At 38.0% G+C, this 23,640-nt stretch overlaps 1 protein-coding gene across 2 annotated transcripts in view; it reads right to left on the bottom strand.

Moving 5' to 3' along the window:
* The window catches only part of SLC38A4 (solute carrier family 38 member 4), a 63,607-nt gene that overhangs the window by 25,572 nt on the left and 14,395 nt on the right, over positions 1–23,640 (bottom strand). Inside the window, exons 2-3 of one of the 2 annotated variants that reach the window (XM_006755515.2) lie at positions 10,359–10,415; positions 2,109–2,339 (exon numbers count right to left, since the gene is read on the bottom strand). In XM_006755515.2, coding sequence (XP_006755578.1) covers positions 2,109–2,227 — 119 coding nt within the window. In that variant the 5' untranslated portion in view covers positions 2,228–2,339; positions 10,359–10,415. Of the gene's footprint in view, positions 1–2,108; positions 2,340–5,105; positions 5,477–10,358; positions 10,416–23,640 lie in introns of those variants that run through there. The other variant, XM_006755516.2, reaches the window with a different exon arrangement.

Raw genomic sequence — 23,640 nt, 5'->3', positions numbered from 1 at the left:
AAGAGTGTGAGAGAAATATCAATATGAAAGAGACACATCAATTGATTGCCTTCCGCACATGCCCCGACTAGGGCTGGGGATAGAACCTGCAACCAGGTATGGGCCCCTGACCAGGAATCTAACCCAAGATCCTTTGGTGTACAAGCCAACACTCTAACCACTGGTCCCACTGGCCAGGGTTCCAGGGCCTTTCTAGCTCACCAACTAAACTTCACTGCACTGACTCCTTAGAGGAAGAGCTATACTTACTCCTGATGGCCCTTCCTGGGTGTTGTGAATAAAATGAGGCATCCTTGTTTGAAGATAATATTCTTTTGTTTGTTTGTTTGAAGTATTACATATGTCTCCTTTTCCCCCGATTGACACCCCCTCCCCCTAGCCACTCCCACCTCCAGGACAAACCCCCATGAAGATAATATTCCTTACTTCAAAAATTTCCTTCTGGGTATCTTAAGTCATGCATAACTTGTATTATACAACACTGTGTGAGAAATTAATTTACTTACCAAGTAACTATTGTACACCTGCTATGTACCAGGCAGTGGGACATATGCTGGGACCACAGAAGCCATTAGCCTGCTGTAGTGGTATGATGAGCATCTGAATAGGGAGAGGGTGTGCAAAGGAGGGGGTGCCACTTCTACCTGGGGGAAGGCTTCCTAGGAGACCTGCTATTAAGCTGAATCTTGGAGGCGAGTGGAGTCACTGGAGAGAAAGGGGAAGGTGGGTAGGTGATACTAAAAGAGGGCATTCCAGAGAGACCGAGAAGAATGCGTGAAGGCACAAGGATCTGTGAGCGGCTCATCAAGGCAAGATAGGAGAGCAACACAGGGAGCAGGCAAGAGATAGGGCAGGCGAGTGAAGTAAGGGACAGACCATGAAGGGGCTTACATGCCAAACAATGTATAGTCTCATATTTATCTTATCATTAATGGGGAGCCATGGAAAGATTTTACCCAAGAATGGAACATGAGCCAATTTGCATTTGTAAAATATTACTTATGACCTAGCTGGTTTGCTTCAGTGGATAGAGCATTGGTCTGCAGACTGAAGGGTTCCAGGTTCAATTCCTGTCAAAGGGCACATGCCCAGCTTGTGGGCTTGATCCCCAGTGGGGGGGCGTACAGGAGGCAGCCAATCAATGATTCCCTCTCATCATTAATGTTTCTATCTCTCTCTCCCTCTCCCTGCCTCTCTGGAATCATTAAAAATATTTTTTTTAAAAAAAGATTACTTTTGCAAGAAGGTGGAGGGCTAGTTGGAGGAGAACAAAATGTATTAACAGGGAGCCCAATCAGGTGATAGACAGGTGAGAGAGGATGAGGGCCTATAGTAGGTAGCAATAGAATGCATACAGAGAAGAGAGTGAATTTGAAACATTAATGAGGTGGACCCAACTGGATGTGTCGTTTGGGGTAGGAGGTGTGTGGTTTTCCAACTGAGGTCTTTTGGTTGAGTTATTGAATGACAGTGGGGACTTTCACCAACGTGGGAATTACTGGAAGACGAGCAGGGTTTGAAAGGAATCACAGGACTTCCATGTTAGACATTACAACTTTGACTTCATAAATAAAGCAGTTCAGATACATGAGTCATCCAGTCGAGATGTGTAACAGACAGGGCATATAATGATTTGGACTTCAGTTAAGAAGTCTAACAGGCTAAAGATACAGCATATATTTAGTGGGTAAAAGCCATGAAAGTTATGAATGAGCCTCCTGATAGGGCACTTTTAGTGAGAAAAGAATCCCTACAGCACTCTGGAGATGGAGCAAATGTTAAAAGGTAGTCAAGGAAGAAGACTCTAAGATAGAATGGTCCGATAGGTAAGAGAGGTGATAGGCTAATATCATTTCAGTTATTCTATATTATTAATGAGGATAGGAACAACGTAACTTTAATTCTGAATTAGCCACACAAAGGATTGACATATAAAAATGGTGCAATAATCAGTACTTCAGGATCAGGGAGTTGATGTGCTAACATCCATATCATTGTTGTCTCTCAAACAGGTAATGCATTCAATTCTTCCCAACAAACACCTTGTTGTCCATGTCCATAAACCTGTCTAATTCTCCCATGGAACCTGGCCATTTTTAACCTCGTACCTGCTCATTGCTGCCTTTTCTAAGTTTTCCATCCCGGAGTAGCTGTCTTGAGCACTTTCTCCACTGCTGCTCTCATCATCAGGTCCCATGTTGACATTTGCCAGTTCCACAGGATCCATTTGAGCCGTCAGAGCTTCCTTGTCCACACACGAGCTCCTTCAGTGTAAACAGTATACTGTACCTCCAGCTCAAGGCTCTTCCACTTTGTGTTGGTGTTCAGTACACTCTGTTCTGCAAATAGAACATAAAATAAATCATTATAGTTTTCTTTAAATGTTGAAAGAATATGAACCACCTATTTTGTGTATGGTCTCTATATAAACATGGAAGGGAAATAAACTCCTGAAAACTTCACATAAATATTCACAGAAAGATTGAATTGAATTGCAGGAAGAAGGAAAATTATTAGTGAATTGCCAAATCAGCACATTTAAAAAAAAATGCATTTTATTGATTTTTTACAGAGAGGAAGGGAGAGGGATAGAGAGTTAAAAACATCGATCAGCTGCCTCCTGCACATCCCCTACTGGAGATGTGCCCGCAACCAAGGTACATGCCCTTGACCAGAATCAAACCTGGGACCTTTCAGTCCGTAGGCTGACACTCTATCCACTGAGCCAAACGGGTTAGGGCAAGCACATGTTTATATAGTGTCTGTGTATGTGAACTTAGCAGATGCTTTGCTAGTAACCGTGGGAAGAAAAAAATAAATCTTAAGATGTAGCAACAGTCTTCAAGAAGCTTTAGCTATGTTTTTTTTATATTTATTGAACTTATTGGGGTGACATTGGTTAATAAAGTCATATAGGTTTCAAGTGTACAATTCTGTAGTACATCATCTGTATATTGCTTGTGTGTTCACGCCCTAAAATCAAGGCTCCTTCTGTCACCACTTATCCTCCCTTAACCCTCTTCTACCTCCAAACCTTTAGGTATTTGTAAGCAGATTGCAAGACTTAAAAGAAAGGGATACAAAAGTAAGTTGATGACAAATAAGATCTACCAATGCAGAATCTATCAGGGTCTCTACTAGGAGTAACATCCAGATCTTACCACTTTAATTTGCTAATTGTGCATGAAAGAATTAACACCACCAAAATGCTTGATAACATGCAACCCAGGGTAGGATTGGGCTCAGGGAGCTACTTTCTAGGCACTTGGATCATGAAGCCAATGTTAAGAATAGAAACAAAAGGGAGTTCAGGTTTATCTTTGAATCAGTATCAGTCACCATCTACATAAAATTAAAATACATTTTAACAACGAAGATATTTAGCTTTTAGACTCCCCTCTATCTTTAATTCATGAGATCTCAGCACAAGTTATTTAACTATTTGCCCCTTAGTTTTCTCAGTTGTAACTGAAAAAGTGTGGACTGGCATTGAGTCAAAAAAAAGAAAGAAAAGAAAAGAAAAGAAAACATGCGATGAATCCATCATGTTATCAATACAATTTCATATGAAATTTCTGCTATTAGAATCATTCATTTCTTGTTGAACCATATTGGGGGAAATACTATCACTCTTGGCAGATGTGGTTCTTGGTAATAAAATCCTGAGCAGAGAAACAAACAAAAAAATACTTCAGAACTCATTAAATCCCTAAACCCCCTTACAAATATATGTATATATGGAAAGGCTTCCACAATCTGGTGTTGATGCAGCATATCTGTGGAAGGCAACTTGTACTCCAAATTACAAAAGCTACCAAGCACATATGGAAACTCCTTGGGAGAGTGTCATAGGCATGAGAACAACATTCACACCTGAGTTAACTACAGCAAAGCAATTAAAAAGGGACTTTAAAATTAATATAATAAAAATAATAAAAAGATTCAAAATAATAAATAGCATCTTTAGAATAGAAGATCAGGCTGGTTTTTTAAAAAGCCAAGAGAGAATTCTAAAAATAAAAAGCACAGTCATTGAAATAAAGAAAATTCCACTCAAGGTAGAGTAATAAAACTGGAAGATAGATCTGTGGGAATCACTCAAGTTATATCACAAGGAGATAAAGAAAAATATGACGTTGAGACATGGGGGGAAAACAAGAATAAGAAGTTTAAACACACTGTAATAGTTATTCTAATAGGGGAGAATTGTGAGACTAGGGAGTCACAGAATAGAAAGACATGATGGTAGAGAATGGTCTGGAACTGGAAAAAAGATGGTAGCTCTTAGGGTTTAAAAAAAGCGCATAGTACTTCAAGCAGGAGGAGTGAAAATGAATATATTCATTAATATGAGGTAGTTCAAGACGTCAAAGATATAGAGAAAGATCTTCAACACCACCCAGAGGAATAGAAGTGAGAGGGTTGGAACATTCAGCACCACACCCTCAACCTCCTGGGTGCGAGAAGGGGCTGAAGGTTGAGTTAATCACTAGTGGTCCATGATTTGATCCTGCCTAAGTAATGAAGTTTCCATAAAAATCTCAACAGAATTGTTGCGAGGGTGGTACACCAGGAGAGAGTGTGGAAGCTTACACCGTTTCCCTATGCCTTCTCCTATGCATCATCCAGCTGTTCCTGAGTTCTATCTTTTTATAATAAACCGGTAATCTAGTAAGTAAACTGCTTTCCGGAGTTTCTGTAAGCAACTCTAGCAAATTATTCCATTCAATTTACTTTGTCAGAAGTACAGGATGTCTGGACTTGCCATATCATCTGAAGTAGGGGCAGCCTTGTGGAACTGAGCCCTTAACCTGGGGATCTGACAGGAACGCCTAGTAGATAGTATCAGATTTGAATTGAATTGTAGGATATCCAGCTGGTGTTGAAGAATTGGTGAGTGTGGGAAAACACACACACACACACACACACACACACACACACACACACACTCTTAATATCAGACGGGAGTATTGAGAATAGAGTAGATAAACATTATTTACTTTTAGCCTGTATCCATTTTATTTTTCAACTTGTCCACTAATTAGTCAATCACATTTTAACTTCTAATAATGTGTTCCTATCCCGTTCCTCTTTTTTCGTATTACCTTTGTTGTTTGTTTTCAGATGCAATTATTTTCTTAACTCTTTCTCAGAATATTGATTGGAAATTTTCAAGGGTTCCTTTTGTTCCTTAAATTATCTATTTTTTCTCTGGAGTTAGTTATTCTGCTCGTTCATTCTTGGCTCTTCTCTTTCATGCTGCTGGTTTTCCTTACAGTCTTAGCAATCCTCAGTTGTCTAGTCATATTTATGAATGGAGAGTATATGGGCTAACTTCGACAGCTAGTTCTCAGGGCTGGTCTGATGTCTTGCAGGCCTGTCACTGATGGCTGGCTCTCTTGGAGGGCCTGTCTGAGTGCCCTTAGAGGAGCCCACGCCCAGACACAGCTGGCCCTCTGGGACAGAGAGGTTCCTCTGGGAGCAAAATGCTGTGATCTATTTTCTCTTGGCGTAGCTTCCAGTCCTGCTTGTTGCCCATCTTTGTCTGCTTTGGTGGCCCTTAGACCTATTCTAGAGTCCATCTTCAGATTTTCTTTACAACCAGCCTTATCCGATGGGCACCAGTGGCAGCCCAAACTGACCAAGATGTCCAAACTGAGCTTGCTTGGTGAATACTGGTCACTGGTTGCCTGTGGTCCAATCCTCCTCTTTGTACATATTGACTTAACTTGAACTGCTACCAGGCTCCCATGGTCCCTCCCACTCCATACCCTGGTTTACCCTGGTTTTTTCGTTCATAGATTTCCCAGCCCTATCTGCTTTCTGGCTCCTAGGAAGTCTTCAAATTTTCCGTTTGTTAATAACACTGCTGTTATTTGTCAGAGCTTTTGTTTTGTTTTTCTTTTTAAAAGTATCATTTTGTTTGAAGTTTCTCTGCTTAAATTCCTCAAGGCTAGGTCCTAAGCCCTCCTTCTTCCAATCCACTGCTAAGATTTTATACACCAAGGGTTCCTCAAGGTCATCTTCAGCCCAGGTCTCTACTCTTGTCTCTAGTTCCATGTGTCCTTTGGCCTAACTGATGTATACACGTGCATGTCTCAAAGGTAGTTTAAATTCAATGTCTCCAAAATCTAACTGGTGCCAGTTTCCTCTCCTTCCAATGTTTCCTATCGAAAGAATGTTGTCACCCCTTACCCAGCTACTCAAATCAAGAAATGTCAGTCTTCCATTATAATGTTTTCTTTCTCTCCTCTGGCATCCAGTCCTTTACGAAGTCTGATTGACTTTACAAATAACTAAAGTATATCTTAAATTAGTTGACTTGAATTCCTTCCACCATCACTCTTGGCCGGTACTATTTTTGTCCTTATTCCCATTTTACAGATGAGGTAATGGAGTCACGGAGAGATTAAGTAGCCTGCATGCTCTGCCACCTCTGGACTGCTTGCTATCTCTGCTACAGAGAACTCAAGCCCACATGGGGAACAGAAACTCTGGTTTTGATGATAAAAGTGGGTATAAATCCTGGCCAAATTAGCTAACTTCTTACTTGTGTCTTTCCACATGTAAAATGAGGAAAATATCATTTACCACGAAGCAGTACCATGAGGGTTTAAATTATGCTATGCATGTCAACGTTTGGTGTGTAGTGGGCCCTTAATAAATTTAAATCCCTTTTCCCTCTTCCAATAATCAGTATTTTATACTCATATCTACACATGCATATAAGTATACCTTAGGCAATTACAAAAGAGAACTTTACAGTTCTCAGAACTCTCACAAACATTGTAGGAAAGGTAGGTACCCTTCACAAATAAGGAAATTGAGACCTAAACTTAAAGCTACTTTACCATATATAAAATACTTAGTCAATGCTTTTGAGGTGATATAACATGATGTTATGACCCTTGTAGTGGATTAAGACCTGGGCCCCTCATCCTAATTTTGGCCCCAGTCAAGAGACATCTTCTCACAAAAGTTGGAACACTTTTGCAGAGCTCACATATTTAGCTCTGAAGATTCTATTACCAATCTATTTTAAGGGAACAGCAGCTAAAAGCAAAATTTAAAAAAGTTGAACATTGGGAGAAACTAGATATTCTGAACCATTTGCCTGCAGCACAAAGTACATGCTTTGAAGCATTTACACTACATCATAATGGCTAAAATTTATTTTCATGATTAATTACACTATTCTGCTTCAATGCAAAAGTATTTTGCAGGTGGCATTTATTTATTCATTCAACAAATATTGAGAATGAAACATGAGCCAGAAACTGGATTTTCCCATTCCACCTCAGGACCTTTTAACATTCTGTTCCCCCTGCCTCGGATGCTCTTCTGAACTCAGGTTTCTCCCAAAGTTAATTAAAAGAGCCTGAAAATCTTTAAATGCCATGTGGTCACAGAGGCCCCACATGAAATCTAACTCCCCTGTTACATGTTCACACAGCATGTCCTCCTCTGCCTCAGAGTACTTGTCACACTTTGCACCTACATGTTTAGTTGTGCTTGTTTGATAAAAAAAAAACAAAAAAAAAAACCTGTTTCTTCCGGTAGGCAGAAAGCTTCATGAACATGGAAACGATGTCCAGTTTGTAGACTCTACATATTACCAATATCTAGCACGTTGCCTGGTGTTATATTCTACTAAGACCAATGCACCTTTATATGATTTCCTTTGTAGATACAAGTATGCATGGGTTAATATTTCAAAGTGAAATGGAAAGTGTTCCTCTGGTTACCAGAAGAATAGCTTTGTTGCACAATGAATATTCAAAATTATTCTAAAAGAAAAATCAAATTTGATTTGATGGAACTTTGTGTAGTCTAGCCTTTCTTTCTGATGGGGTTGTTATTCTGTGATACAAAGATGTTTTGCAGAACATATTCCAGTGCAGAATTATTGCTTCAGTTCACTCATTCATGAAGATGCAAAATCAAAACTTGAAAAAAAAGTATTTAGAAGATTATCAGCATTAGAAGATCTTGTTTCATGACATTTATTAAGAGATGTCTAAATATTCCAACTAGCTAATTCCTTATATCCAACTTCTTGTTTTTTAAACACTATACTATCCTGTTCTTTGAAAATGTACCTAAGAAACTCAGTATAGAAGATTCTCAAAAAAATAAATTTCTCAAATTTTTACTTATGTTGTTCAAAGAGAACATCAACAACCTGGAAGCAAAACTGTCCTTGAGTCCAGAGACAAAAGTTATGACCTTCCCTAGTTACTGCAAACATTTATTTTGCCTGATAAGTGAGAGTGATGGTCAGAGCATTTCCCACCATCCCTATCTGGTCTGTCTTTCATGCCAACCAGCTCTGACGAATCTACTCTGAAATCTAGATTAAGGTAGCAGATAACCTCACATGCCATGTACCCTTTGGTTGAGCAAACAGGGTGTAGCTGGTCATGCAACTTCTAAAAGCCAACTATGTTGGATCCAAGGAAGTGATTTAAATCCACATACAAAATGTATCTGAGATCTATGAACATAGCTTTGGCAATGAAATCAATCTAATATCATTTTTTTATTAAATTCTCTTAACCTTCCAAACAGTACCGTTCTAGTCGCACATTGATAATCAGATGGCTTCTTAGTCTCTGGCATGATTTCTCACAGAAATTAACTTCCAGAGAAACATTCACTACAGTCAGTCTGAGGTACATCCTAGAAGAAATGATGGCCAGTAACAGCAGAACTGTGTTTACTTGACTACTCCCTAATGCTAGGGCTAATATTATAGCATTTTCATTCCTCTCCTCTACTTAGACACAGCTTAGAAATAATATCTAGGGAGAACTAGAGAAGTTAAAATAACCCCATAGTGAGGTCTTTTCTCTTTGCTAAGAATATTACATGCTTGCTAATATAAGATTTAAAGCAACCTATGGAGAGGTATAAAGGACTCTTCATAAAATCTGAATATGTTATTTTGCTTACAAACTTTCTAGCTCTGCTCTTCAGGAACATGGATTCTCTCATCATCTTAAACATGAAGAAACATCTTAAATTCCTGCGTAATTGTAGTTCCTGTTTCCCCAAACAGTAGTTTCCATAAATGTACAGGGATATGTAGCATATATGATATTAACATAGTGACCTCTTTATGCTATACATGCTAATGCATGATATTTAATAACATAATGAATTGTGGGTACAGTAAATTCCAAAATGTGTACATTGTATGTAATTGATAGTGAGCCACCCCTAGAGGTACTTTTTCTTTATGAAAATAAATTAAATAACATGGTTAAAGAAAACTCAAAAGTTTAGCCCCAATACTACATGTCTCAATACTTAAGCATTGAACTGTTTATACTTCTTAAAAATATACATAGAAAGACTGTCAAGAAAAACCCCAAAACATTATTGAAATATAAATCTGAATGACTAGAAGAGGTTGACCTGTAAAATAAACACCAATTTTTTCTAGAACACACACCTAAATTTCTTTAGTTTGTCAAAAATAAAACTCTCAACCAACTGTCCATGAATATGATCTATGTCATCAGTCAAATTAAATTTTCACTAACTTATAAAGCACTGTTCGTCTAATCACCTGGACATTTAATAAAAACCATCACCATATGCTCCAAATGCAAGGATACCCACTGCAAGATGCCCCAAATGCAACGATACCCACATCCCCTGAGAATTCTCCCCCTGTCTAATTAATAAATGTGAGTATAGCTCTATTTTTAGATAATTAATTTCAGTCATTCACAATCTAAAGCTGTGCTTCTATTCTATTCAATTCATCCATTTCCTCCAGTAAATATCTCTAAAAATACTATATTAAAATGGTCACACAAGAAGACAAGGTGAGACACACTCTCTCTTTTACACTTAACAGTGACACAGCCCAAACCTGTAGCCTTTCCCATCTGCTGCATGTGATGTTCCTTCTCAGTTACTCTTTTTGTTTTTCAAGATAAAATCTTCAATGTTATAAATTGAAGATTTATTTTTTAAAACTTTATATATGTTTAAAACTTTATATTTTTCCTAAAACAAATTATGTTAACCCTTCACTTTATTCAGTGATTAACCAAAATATGTAAATAACTAAGCCTTTCTACCACTGGGTTTGGGCTGTTTTCCTTTCCTATTATCCACTTTCCTGATTTTATGTTCAAACCTAAAATTATCTGTGAAAGAAAACTGCAATCAGTAAATAATTCCAGTGTCTGACATTATATTAAATTGGTCCTTTTTTCATATTGAGAAAAAAGCGACCCAAATAGTATTTTTAAACTTTTAAGTTTGTAGTAAACAATAAACACTATAAAAAGAAGAAAGGAAGCATTATTTCAACACTGCATATATTCATGTAAAAACAGCTTTACCTTAATTATTCATCCAGTCCTGGGCAGTCTTTCCAGAATTGTTTGGAATGCAGAACCCTGAAACAGAGTTGACTTATATGAACCTTTGGGCATCTAGACAATGATTTAAAGACCAGAGGGCGTAAAGGAGACAAGCCAATCACCACCACCACCTTGCCCCAACACCTCCCTCTGGCAACTTGCGTCAGTTCTTTAAAAAAAAAAAAAGAAGCTAAATCAGTTTACTGTTTTTCATTTGGATTAAACATCAGTTACACCAATTTCTATTTGCTTTTGGGATTTTGGCTTTTATTCAACAAAATACCCATTTACTAAAAGTTCTACCTTGATCGGTGTCATTCTGTATCAAGATTCTGTACTCTGGTTGACTGATAAATCTAGCAATGTTAATTTTTCAAAAGGTTTACAAACTGAAGTCAAAGTAAAACAACACACTAATTATAGTTGTGGAGTTAGACTGTTAAATGAAATATTATAATCCGAATACACAGAAAAAATTAATTACACAGCAGAAGAATTGTTTTCTTTTGAATGGTTGACTTATTTAGAGAAAATGTAGTAGAATGACAGACACTTCCAATTCACACAAAATTACTCAAGGTGCCTTGAGGTTGGAAATAAGCCCTGTCACTGCTGCTACCATTCCAAAGGAAGTGTGCTGAGTAAGCAAAACTCTACTTGGAGTTTTTAAAGAATTTTTAAACAGACATTTTTTAAAAAAAAAACTACGTAGCTTTCCACCTATCAGAGAAAGAATTAAAATGTGTTGGCAAATAATTTATTCTGTTATGAAAAAGGATCAAATAGACTTGGTCTGAAAGTAAAGTGAGAAAAACATATTAGAAATCATCTGTGCCCTGGCCAGTGTGCTAAGTGGTTAGAGTGTCGGTCCACACACAGACCAAGGGGTTGTGAGTTCAATTCCCAGCCAAGGGCAGGTACCTGCTTTGTAGTTTCAATCCAGGCCCTGGTTGGGGCGAGTGTAGGAGACAGCCAATCAATTCGTCTCTCTCACATTGATGTTTCTTTCTCTCTCTCTCTCCTCCCTCCTTCCCTTCCACTCACTCTAAAAAAAAGCGATGGAAAAAATATCCTCAGGTGAGGATTAACAACAAAACAATGCCCCCAAATCACCCAGAATTAAGAAAGTTTTATGATAAAAAGTTTGCCTTTTCAATATATCTTTATACTGTATGTTGAAAAATGTTATATTTTTTCAATTTTAAAAATTGAAAATATATAGAATGAAAATCAATTTTTATAACATGAATGAACAATCTGATAAGCTGTTAGAAGAAATGCTACATTACAAGAGTTGTGTTAATTCCCTGTTTCTAGAAAAAAACGACTACACATTGTTCTTAGAGCAGGAAATTATTAAGTTAATGTAAGATATTAAACAGTAAACAAAATGTCCAGCACCCATTTCTCTTTTCCTTATCAAATGTGCCCATTTGGCCTTAAGTTTTATATATTTCCTTTCACTTGTCTTTTAGCTAACTTGTTCTTTATTTTTCAGAGTTATCCTGTAGTTTTGTTCTTTATCAGGTGAAAAGTATTATGGTCTAGGAAAAAATAATAACAAATATGCTTATTTTAATATGTAGGAAATTTGAAGAATATTTCTTTTCAAATAATTTTTGTCATTTAACTGTGATCTTTTCAACTTAAAATGTCCTTCTGTTTGCAAAGTTACCAGATGAGTATAAGATTAATCAAGCACAGTCCTGAAATAATTGTTAGAAAATTAAATACTTTTATCCTAGTAAAATCCCACTTGATAGTGGATCGACTGAAAAAGAATGAATGTACTACAAAATGTGAATTTCATACTATAATACCCTCATATAAAATAGGATGGAGATAAATGTATATATACCTCAAATTTTACCTCTTTAAAGTTTTAAGTTCCTTGTAATTCTGATCTTCTTCAAGGGTACTAAATAATTATAGTAAGTTAGCATGTTGGATTAAAATAAAAAGCACACAAAGGGATTTCTATTTCTTTTGAACCTACTCTAATTGCAAAATTTTTATCATAAAACTTTCCTAATTCTGACTCAAAAATTGAATATACACATGAAAACTATCTTGACAAAAGTTAGCTGAATTAAAATAGCTCAGGAACTTGTTTATTTAGATATGCCAAAATTAATGAAGAAAGGTATGGTCTTGACAAAACTCACAGTAATTTTTCTTCCATAAGGAAAATACAAGCTAAAACATTATAGTTTAATGTTCTGAATATTTCTTAAAATCATACCATAATGTAATTTCATGTACATTTGGTAACAGGTGTATGCTCTTTTGATAGTTACAACATGGCAAATGTAGAAAGAGGTAATGGACCAGAATACGTCCATTACAAAATGAAAAATACATCAGTAGTGAACAAAGAAGGAAGTCTGAGCAATGAGATGACAAACACTTTAACTGATCCTTCATATAAGGCATTCATGTAAGTGCCACCAAGAATAGGTATATGAGACTTGGTCCAGAGAGGGGCACAGTAGGTTGTAGGGGGTAAAAGATATACACATACAGGGATAGCTGGCTTTTCAAACTATAACAATTAATGTTAGTAGAATTGCACAATATGCCCAGGACTCAAAAAGAGTCCCCAGGGGCTGAGGCCATTCACAACGCCTTCAGGGAGCCCATGTAGCTTGAGGAGGGCCTTAAAGTCCAGGTGAAATTCCGATAGGCAGAGAGGAAAGAGAGAGGCATCCTGGATGAAAAATGCAGATATGCTAAAAAGATATTCTGGCAACAAAGAGAACCAGTCTGGCTGCAGGGGAGACTTTCTGGACCAAAACAGAACCAAGTGGAATCATCCAGACCATCAAAGGCATTAAGTCCAGGAAACCCAGGTGTTGAGTCATGAGGATCTCTTCTTGAACGCTTCTAGGGGAAATCAGCGGGGAAGGAGTGCAAGCGGGATGATGGGTTCGAGACGGAGGCCTGGACAAGGAGGACAGGGAGGAGGCTGACTGATAGTTGGCCGTGGCAATGTTTGCCTGTCCGAGAACGATGGCCGAGGAAAAGGCACATGGAAAGAATTTTAATTGGGGTCAAAGGTCGTTTGATTCTTTCTTGTAGTACTGTTTCTGTTTATCATTCCCACTAGCTAACAATACTAGGACATGCTATAAAAACTTCTATGTAATCATTCAATGAGAAACAGAAACTTGCAATAAGACCTTCATTTTTATTGACATAGAGAAAGAGAATATATGGTATGATTCATGCACTTCAGCACCCCATCCCTCTGTCTGTGGCTGTCGTTTTCACATAGTCCAGAGAAGGTCCTAGAAGGTATATTCCTACATACTACCTATTGAATGTACAAAATTGTTTGCTCAAAATAAAAAAAGTGATTCAGATCATACTTATGCCCATATTTAAAAATTACTAATCATCTTTGTTTAAAATTTCTACCTTCAATGATGTCCTCAAAGAGAACATGCCAGCTGGACTAAGTCAAAATGAGTCAACAATTTAAAAAAAAAATCCCTTAGCCAGACCATGATGGCATTTTGCAATGACACAGGGAAAGATAACCTCTTGTTCTAATCGTGAGTGTACCCAAATTCCTAATTTTAGTCACAGGACAAAATAATACTTGGAAATAGAATCTAGTTATAGGCAAATTAGAAGAAAACAGGTAGAAATAGTGATAACTAAGAAACCAAATTCCCTAATTTTAAAAATCTCATATTCCCTTTGTACCTGCATTCACTTGCTTTTTTATTTATTTTTTTGTTCCCATTTCAAATACCTGTTAGGTCACCTTCCTTTTTTCTCCTTTCTCTTTCTTTTTAACCTTTCTATACTACCCTGCTTTTATTATGCCTTATTCTCCAAGAAGAGTTAGTTACCTTTTATCATTTTCAGCCTTCAGATTTATAAACTCAGAATCTAATGAAGTAAATCAAGTCCTAAGAGTATATGTCTGTCTTCATCCTATAGCCTATTAGTGCTTCCCAATATAAAAAACACTTACATTGATCCAACTGTTTTTATAGTATTACTAGAGGCTCAATGCATGAATATTTGTTCACTGGGGGAGAGGGGGTCCCTCAACCCGGCCTCCCCCCTCTCACAGTCCAGGAGCCCTCAGGGGATGTCCTACTGATGTCTCTGTGGGAGGCGACCGGGCTGATCAGGGGAAGGCATCACCCCCATCACCCTGCTGCTGCTGCCACTGCCAGCCATGGCAGCTGTGAGGTCTGAGCCCCGAGCCTCGCAGCTGCCTGAGCCCATGGCTACCATGAGCCCATGGCTACCATGAGCCCAGGCCTTGCACCACTTTGGCTTTGTCCAGATGGACGTCTGGAAGACGTCTGCCCAAATTAGCATATTATCCTTTTATTAGTATAGATAGGTAAATGTCTATCTGACCTACCAAGTTACTCCTCAAATTGGAAGACACTAGCACAACTGCAATTAAGAACAATATTTTGATGATTCCTTGTTATCCTAGGATTTACCCTCTGGCCTTTTGGGTTTCAGGCTTACAGTGATGAAGAGAATTTGTGATCTCTTTTAATGACCTACTTTGGCACTCCAAATCCTTTATTTTATCCCTCTTAATATGGATATGGACAAAAAGGACTAGGAGGAAGAGGAGGAGGAGGAGGAGAAAATCCATACAGAAATATTACAGAAATCTTCCCAAATCATTCAAATAGCAGAATCCCATGTTATTCTGAAAGTGAATTGAGTACTTACATACTTGTGTTACTATATGATTTTCAGAGTGATGAAAGCTTAGTACGCTAATAGGTATCTCTCTTCATGATTATGTAGTTATTAACCTCAACTACTTACATAACAAAAAATCCAGACCTGGCCAGTGTGGTTAGAGTATCAGCTCACACACCAAAAGGTCACAGGTTCTATTCCTGGCCAAGGGCACATACCTGGGTTGCAGGTTCAAACCCCGGGGCCCAGGTCCAGCCTAATGCAAGAGGCAATGTGTCTCTCTCACCTAGATGTTTCTTGCGATCTGTCTCTCTCTCTCTCTCTCTCTCTCTCTCTCTCTCTCTCTCTCTCTTCTCCCTCCCTCCCACTCATTTTAAAAATCCATGGGGGGAAAATCCAAAACAGGGTTACTAAGTTGTAATACATTTTCAATGTTCTTATTTAACAAAACAACACCTTAACACTCTTATACTACCAATGACTTTATGAATAACCTCATTTGATGATACTTTCAAAAAGTCTAAACTTGGGACCTTCCTGAATATGAGGCCCCAAAGGGTTCCCTGCCCAGGCCCCTTGGGAGACGCTCTGCTTTTCTGTTCTGTAAACTTCCCTAAGAGAAATGTGATGACCCAGGGGTGCTGAGGACATTGCAAAGTTGATGGCATCCCCTCTCTGTAGCCCAGCCCACACCACCTTTACAGTTATACAATGGTGCATTTGGGAAATGTTTGGATAGTCAATTGCTACGTTGCAAAATTAGCAAACAAGTTTGGTGCAGGTTGACAAACTTACTGACTTTACCACAGACCTAAATAGAAAATTTCTTTTAGCCTCAGCTGACAAACAAAACAGCTCATGTTGTTGATGATACTCTGCTCTCTGCCTTTCCCTTTTCAAGCAACTCAAATCCTTCTGGTCAATTCCATTTCTTGATCCCACAACGAAAGGATGGAGAGGAATGAGTATCACAAGTTCATTCCCAACTTCTGCCTAAGCAGATAGATCCTGGTGAAGAAGAAAAACAAGGTCTGTAAGCCTCATGGCTGAAGTAATGTACTGATTCTAAATGTTAAATTAGAGCCTTTAGAAGCTTGCTTTAAAGAATGATTCCTACCATTTAAAATGCCTGCTTGAGCCCTGGCTGGTTTTGCTCAGTGGATAGAGTGTCAGACTGCGGACTGGAGGGTCCCGGGTTCGATTCCAGTCAAGGGCACATTCCTTGGTTGCGGGCTCGATCCCCGGTTGGGGGTGTGCAGGAGGCAGCCAATCAATGATTCTCTCTCATCATTGATGTTTCTATCTCTCTCTCCCTCTCCCTTCTTCTCTGAAATCAATAAAAATATATTTTAAAAAAATGTTTCATTTAAAATAAAATAAAATAAAATGCCTGCTTGAGAAAATAGCACCACTAAGAGGTATATAATTATAATGATATCTATAACAAAAATTCCTAAACAATCAAATCATCTTGTTGAGTTCTTTATATAAAATGCAATATTAATGCAGTGCTGGGTTGATTTAACTGCCTTACTAATTCATAATAGCAATTGATGATGATTTTTTAAAAAATTACCTCATTTTCGGCCACAGCACATTCATTTCCATTGCTCTCTTTCATGTTGCTACCCATCCCTTTCCTTTAAAAATAAATTCCCTAGCAGAATGGTGTCATTGCATTTTGATTTTGTAGGTTCATCAGTGATTGTACTTTGTAACCTATCATCTTGCATGAACTTGGACCCCCAACAGTATCTTGAGCTGTGACCCACTAGGCTGAGTGGGTAGACTGGGATGAGACAGGGCACAAGCAAGGGAGAAGAGCACTCAGCAGGCTCTGTAATGGGAGGCGCTCCTAGGAGGTGATACCACAGACCTCTGCTGGGAAAGAAGCAGTGTCACTGATAATGAGTGGTCTGCTAGGCTGGCATTTTCAGTATCCTACTCAGAATGTTGAAATAAGGAATGCATGTCGACTATAACGTGGTCTTCAAAGGAATTTGAGCAGAGTGAGATATATATAATACATAGTATATATATATATTAGAGATTAACATTTCTTAATGGACTTTTTGGTGACTGCAATGAAGGATTCCTGAGTCAGGTCTCCTAATGAGGAGGTAGGTTTCCGCCTGGGGTGCTTGCCTCTCCTGCTGGTCTGTAAGCAGTTCCAAGGCTGGGCCCTGCTGTAGTCAGAGCTCCAGGGCACTTTGCTACAAGGGTCAGCAGTGCCCAGCATGGCAAGGTTAACTGAGCTTGTGTTGCCTATGGGTTGCACGAGTTGGGAAGTACAATTCCTGGAGGGCTGGGGATAAAGTTGGTAGCATACTCTTTCTTTAAATATAGAAAAGCTGACTCAGAAAAAGTAAATGTCTTGACCTTATTCAGGAGGACCACAGCAGAGGGAAGATGTCTGGGCAGAGGGTATATTTAGTAGGTTTGGGATGGATCCAAGCATTCCAGACAGCCCATTTAGATTAGTGGTGAATAGTATCTTTTGTCTGTTTACCTTGATTAGCATTAGGCCATGCCTGGTTCATAGTAGGTACTTTATAAACGTTGAATAATGCAAGTCTTTAATAAAGGCACCGATTCAATCTGTACCTCCAAAACAATTCTTTAAAACTTATTTAAGGGTTTCAACAAGAAACATTCTAATAAGTATCCCAAGTGGTGGATCCTGCCTGGTATAAGTAGTCCCTTCTTAGGCTCAGGGCCTACTGTGAGATGGTAAAGTGAAAGTTCATGCTACATGCAAGGAGCCATTAGTCCCTGTATAGAGACCCGCCTTCCTGGAATTCTAAGCAGTAATTATCAATCACGTGTTCAAAGAATATTCAAAGAATAACAAAAGCATGGCAAACTTATAATTATAGTAAAGTTTTAAAGGTAAGATACAAAATCTAATAGTAATATGATCCCTGTGCTGTTTTTAAAATTATGCATACAAAATAGAAAAGCATTTGCAAAGGGAAAAAATGCCTGAAAGAACACATATCAAAATATAAATAGTGGTTATTTCCAGATTGTGGAAATGTGGATAATTTTTATTTTTTTCTCATCTTTATTTGTCAACTAACCTTTAAAAAGTATCAATTGCTTTTACTCCTAAAAAACAACCACAACAAGTGTTATTTTTTTAAAAAACAAGCAGCAAAACCAAAGAGTTCCTCTCTTAGGTTTTATAACAATTGTTAATCAATCCCAGTCATGAGTCACTAGCTAAATCCTATTTTTAATGAGAATGCTTCACATGCTTGACCAGCAACAATCAACTCTCTTAAAACATCTTCAATTCTGAGTGGGCACTTATGAGTTATTTAGAATCTACATAAAATTATATATGTCCAGTTTGTTCTGGAAGATGGATTGTTTTTTTCCATCAGCAAGAGGTACCCTAATAGATCTCAAAATATTGTTGAGAAAAATGGAGATTTTAAAATATATTTGGAGCCTCAATATTTGTTCATAATGCTGTGAGATCATCAATTTTTATGAAAGCACAAGGAATACTCATTTTTTCATTCAATACGTATTATTGAGCACCTATGTGTCAGGCTTTGCAGGAGGGGCTAAGGCAAAAGAGACAATAAAAAAAATAAGACACAGTCTCTGCTCTCAAGAAACTCTGGTCTCTCACTCTGCTGGAGTGTGGTGGGTGACATGCCTGTGGGAACTGTCGGGGAGGAAGTGTGGCACCCAACTCAGAGTGAACAGGGCAGAGAAGACTACTGGGGAAGGTGACAGCTGGGCTCCGACTAAAAGAATAAACAGAGCTGGCCAGGAGCAAAGGGGTGGGGAGCAGATCAAATGTTAGAGGGACAGCAGAGCAAAGGCAAGGAAGAAGGAAGCAGCTCCTGGCCACCTGGTGTTCCTGGAATGCTGAGAAATGCGACTGGAGAGGTCACTGGCGGGACCACGGGGTGTTTGGGTGCCATGTCTTGTCTTTGTTCTGTCAGTTCAAATCAGTTCAGAAAAAAGACCAGGCTAGGGTGCCACACAGAGCTCCAAATTTCACATAGGTGAAGAGAAAGAATGCTTATTTGTTAACAACTGTGATAATACAGGATACTGCAAACTAAAAATTAGCAGGGTAGCAAGAGGCAATTCTTGCCTGCATCGAGTCCTTGGAGAGAGTATCTGTATGGGCTGGGTCTCTACTTTGTGCTTTGACGTTTAGAATTGTTGTATTATAATTTAGCTACGGACAGAAAAGTTCCAGTCATGAGGTATTTTGCTTCAAATCATGTAAAATACATGAAAAAGGAGCTAATTATAAGACTAAAAAAAATGAATTTTTAACTACCAAAATCTTGGTTCTTTCTCTAGTCCTTCCTAGATATTTGAAGGTTATTTTTAAGCTAGACTCTAAGGTTCAACATATTTAAACTTTTCTTCATGATTTAAAATACATCTAAGTAAAGACTGATGCCTAAGTAAATCATGAGTAATTTACTGAATAACATTAATGTCTTAATTTGCAAGCATTTATAGTCTCTAAACCTTTTTTATAATGTCTAATGTAGTAGAGGTCACAATTGGAAAAATAGTATTTGCTTTATTTTTTTATTGATTAAGTTATTACATATGTGTTCTTATCCCCACATTAACCCCCATCCCCCTCACACACACACTCATGCCCTCACTCCCCTGTTGTCTGTGTCCATTGGTTAGGCCTATATGTTTGTATATAAGTCCTTTGGTTGATCTCTCCCCTTTAGCCCCACCCTCCTCTACCTTCCCTCTGAGGATTGACGGTCTGATTGATGCTTATGTAAAATCATGCATCATTATAAAGGTATTTGCTTTATAATGATGTATGATTTTACATGTGCATAAGACAATCTAATTGGTGCACATAGTTTTGCTTATGCCCTTGCCTAGAGTTTAAAAGGCTGATGGCACATCCTTTGAAGCTTGCTTAAGATTTTTAACATTAGCTTTTTCAGAGGAAGCCTGAGAACTCACTTTTTCATATTGAAAGTCTCTCTATTCACCCCTTCTAATCGATATCTTCCAACACTCAAAGGTTCTAAGTGGCTGAACAGGGCCTTCCTCCTTTGTTCTGCTAACATTTAGCAGTAGATTTCCAGTCCACAGATTTGAGTTCAAGTTCTAACTCTGTCACTCACTAGCTATGGAACTATCAATAATTTGGTCAACTCTCTGAGACTTCATTTTCTCATTTATAGAGTATATAATTCCCGGGTTAAAACAGAACCATTGGGAGAAAGAAATGAAATTCACTCATTCATTTATTGAGGATCTACTATGTGCCAAAAATACACTTATAAACACTATATAGGTCAAACTGGCAAAATAGTCCTTTCTGTATTCATGCGGAGCTTCTTTTGCCACTGTTTGGACTACAAAACTTAGAAATGTAATTAGATGATAGCTACACTTAATAGTGGTAAAAGAATCAGCAAAGTGGTTGTCCAATAGAGGCATGTTGGACATACAATTCTGATAACACTGTCATAAAATTCTGATTCTAAATATTTCTTCATCAATATTTTCACCAAAGTTAAAAGGTGAACAATGGACTGAAATATCTTTAGTGTTTTTTTCTTTCCCTTTCCTGTTTCAATCAGTTAATCAAGCAAGTAATCACCATAAGTAATTACTGAGCATTTCTTATGTCCGGTATGATGGTTACCAGTGATTCTATGACTTCAGGCTTTCCTTCTACTTGGAGACATCTGCCTCTGTTTTTTTTCTGACTGGCCGTAAGCTTTAGAATAACTGGGGAGCTATAAGTTGATTTGACACACAAAAGAGTTCTGTCCACATCTACATACGTATACAGTATATTACATAGTATATGTTACATATATGAAGAAAGAGATCTGCATACTTGTATTGTTGCCTACATCTATATTAGGAGTCATAGTGGGGGTCTTTCCTATTCAAAGAAGCTCAGCCTTTATCCTTTGGTTCATATGCTATGTTCCAATGAGTGCAGTTTGTTTTCTCACTGTGATTCCAAATTCTTTTTATCAAATATGGGGCTGCCCTGTGAAATGGAGAGCACACTGGAGTTCAAACTCAAGGGTACAGATGTGACTCTCATCCTGCTGCCTACTCTCTGAGAGACGTTAAACAGGACAGAATTAATCCCTCCCGCCCCTGCACGCTTTGCTGTTGTGCAACATGCTGAACTAACATTTGCCTATAGGCCTGCCTTCTAGACTTTGAAGTCCTCAGGAGCAGACACCGCGTCTTGTTCAGTATAGCACGGGGTCAACTAGTGTAGATTCTGGAGCTCAAGTGACTAGACTTCACTCTGATTCCCATCACTTATTAGCTGTCTGGCTTCGGGCTAGTTGTTTGCCATCTCTGCACATCCGTGTCCTCCTCATCAGCAAAAAGAAGATAATAATAGTGCCTACCTCACTCTGCTATTATGAGGACTAACTAAGTTAATATTTGTAGAGCATTTAGAAGAGTGTCTGGCACACAGTAAACATTATGTATTTGTTACACGTGTGTATTTAAAGAATTGTCTCCAACATCAAAACCTAATTATGGTTCCGATTTAGTAAGTTTTTGTTGAGTAAGTAAAATCATATAAATATCCTGGAATTCAGTTTTCTCTTTAAAATTGGGTCTAATAAAAGCCATTATCCAAAGGGTTCAATGAGATCATGGACATTTACGCATTGTAAACATAAAAGGTTTTTCATTACTATTCATTCATAAGGGCATTATGACATTAGCAAAATTGGTCATAGAATTAAATTTGTTTCAAAGCCTTTTGCTTTGGAGGTGTATTGCCACTGTTCAATGGACCGTTATTTCATTTGTTAAACTATTGACCAGTGCTGTAGAAAGGCTAGAAAAACGACAGATTTTGACCCTGACCCATGGAATCTCAGAAAACAACCACGTAATAAGACACGGTTTGCAATGTGTTTGTTTAACGTTAACCAAACTGTGAAGTTGAACAGCACCATGGTGCATATTTACCCCTGAACCTGTCCTCAGAGCCAGTGTTTAAACATGAAAATGTGCTGGCAGATTCGGGGGGATTTGGTTGGGCTCTCTATGGTTATTTTTCTTTTCAGTCAGATTGACAAACACGAAGACCCAAAGATGTACCAAGGCACATTTTCCAAATGCCGAAGTAAGTGACCTACATTTTGCTTACATTCTAGGATTTCAGATTGCGGGGCATTTTAGTACTCATTTTCAAGTTGGCCAGCCACATAATTTTGATCTGATCATAGTTTATTCAAGTGTAAAACCCTTTGAATCATCCATGGATTAGTGAATGGATAAACTGGAAATATGAATGGATGACTGGCTCTCTTTGAGGCAGCTTGCTGATCAACTAGGACTGTATAATTGATGGGCATTTTCCGTCTTTATGTATCTTAAATATAAGGAAGTCTTATGAGCATGCATATATACTACTTCTCATTAATTTGAGGTTAACCTGGACAACACTGCTTAGAATTCGAGTTGACGTCTGAAAGTCTGTAGTGTTAAATGCTTTATTAGGTCCAGCACGATTCATTGTCTAAAATTTAGAAATGAGGCAACACATATGCGGGTGTTTTCAAATAGGAAGCTTTATAGAAATTAAAAATAACATTACTTAAAAACCTTTAGTGTTGTTATAAAGTATTTTATGCTATTTGAGAAATATGGCAGTTTATTTACCTATTAGGTGGTATGGGTAAAAATGGGGATAAATATAATGCTGATGGACATTGGTGGTGTCCACTCTGGGATTTTACATCATTTTCATCTCTTCCCCTTTCAAACAGTTGGCCTTGTAGTTCCTGACATGCTGAATTCTTCTCTCAGGAGTGTAAATACACGGACATGAATAAGTGCCTGTTTTCCTCCTAAACAGAATAATATTGAAGTACATTTATTACGGAGGTACAGATGTCCTAGGCTTAGTACCTATCCAGAGTACTAAGATTCATGGTCTCACCAGTCCAGCTTAATTGGTATAAGGCAAATTCAGTTTCCAAAAGTCCGTAACACGATTTGGTGGTTGGATAAAAATAATGAGTCTACTGAATTATTCAATTGTCTAATGTGTAATCATCTAGACTAGTTTTCCTGGGGCAATCATTACGTAAACAAGATTTTTATTACTCCCAATAAATAGGAGCGAGAACTGCATTTGAAATAGAGAAAATGAGCTTCAGTGGGCTCTTGAAATACCCCCTAGGATTTTCCTCCATGTTATCTGGTCATAGTTTGGTCACAGGAAACATTATTTAAATATTTCTTTATGAGTCAGCATTACTTATGTTTATCACATTAATATAAGGATTTAGAAATAGGTGGCAAAAAGATGAGACACATCTTTAGATGTCCTCTCAACAGAGAAACCTCAGGATTACCTCAGTAAAACTAAGTCACCCCAGCTATAGTGAAAAATTTGAGGCTGTTTATTCTTTTTCCCCTAGGACAGTAATGGCGAACCTTTTGAACTGCCGGAAGCTGGTCCATCCTTGCTACTTGACACAGTTGCTGCAGGAAAGAAACATCTGCACAGCATATGTTTCAAGGGACCTGGCACATATGGCATACTGTTCTTAATATGTTTGCTCCCCTT

The sequence above is a fragment of the Myotis davidii genome, unplaced genomic scaffold (genome assembly GCF_000327345.1).
Source record: "Myotis davidii unplaced genomic scaffold, ASM32734v1 scaffold290, whole genome shotgun sequence".
Taxonomy (NCBI): domain Eukaryota; kingdom Metazoa; phylum Chordata; class Mammalia; order Chiroptera; family Vespertilionidae; genus Myotis; species Myotis davidii.
Note: the sequence above shows the minus strand (reverse complement) of the source record. Positions and strands in the feature narration are given on the sequence as shown.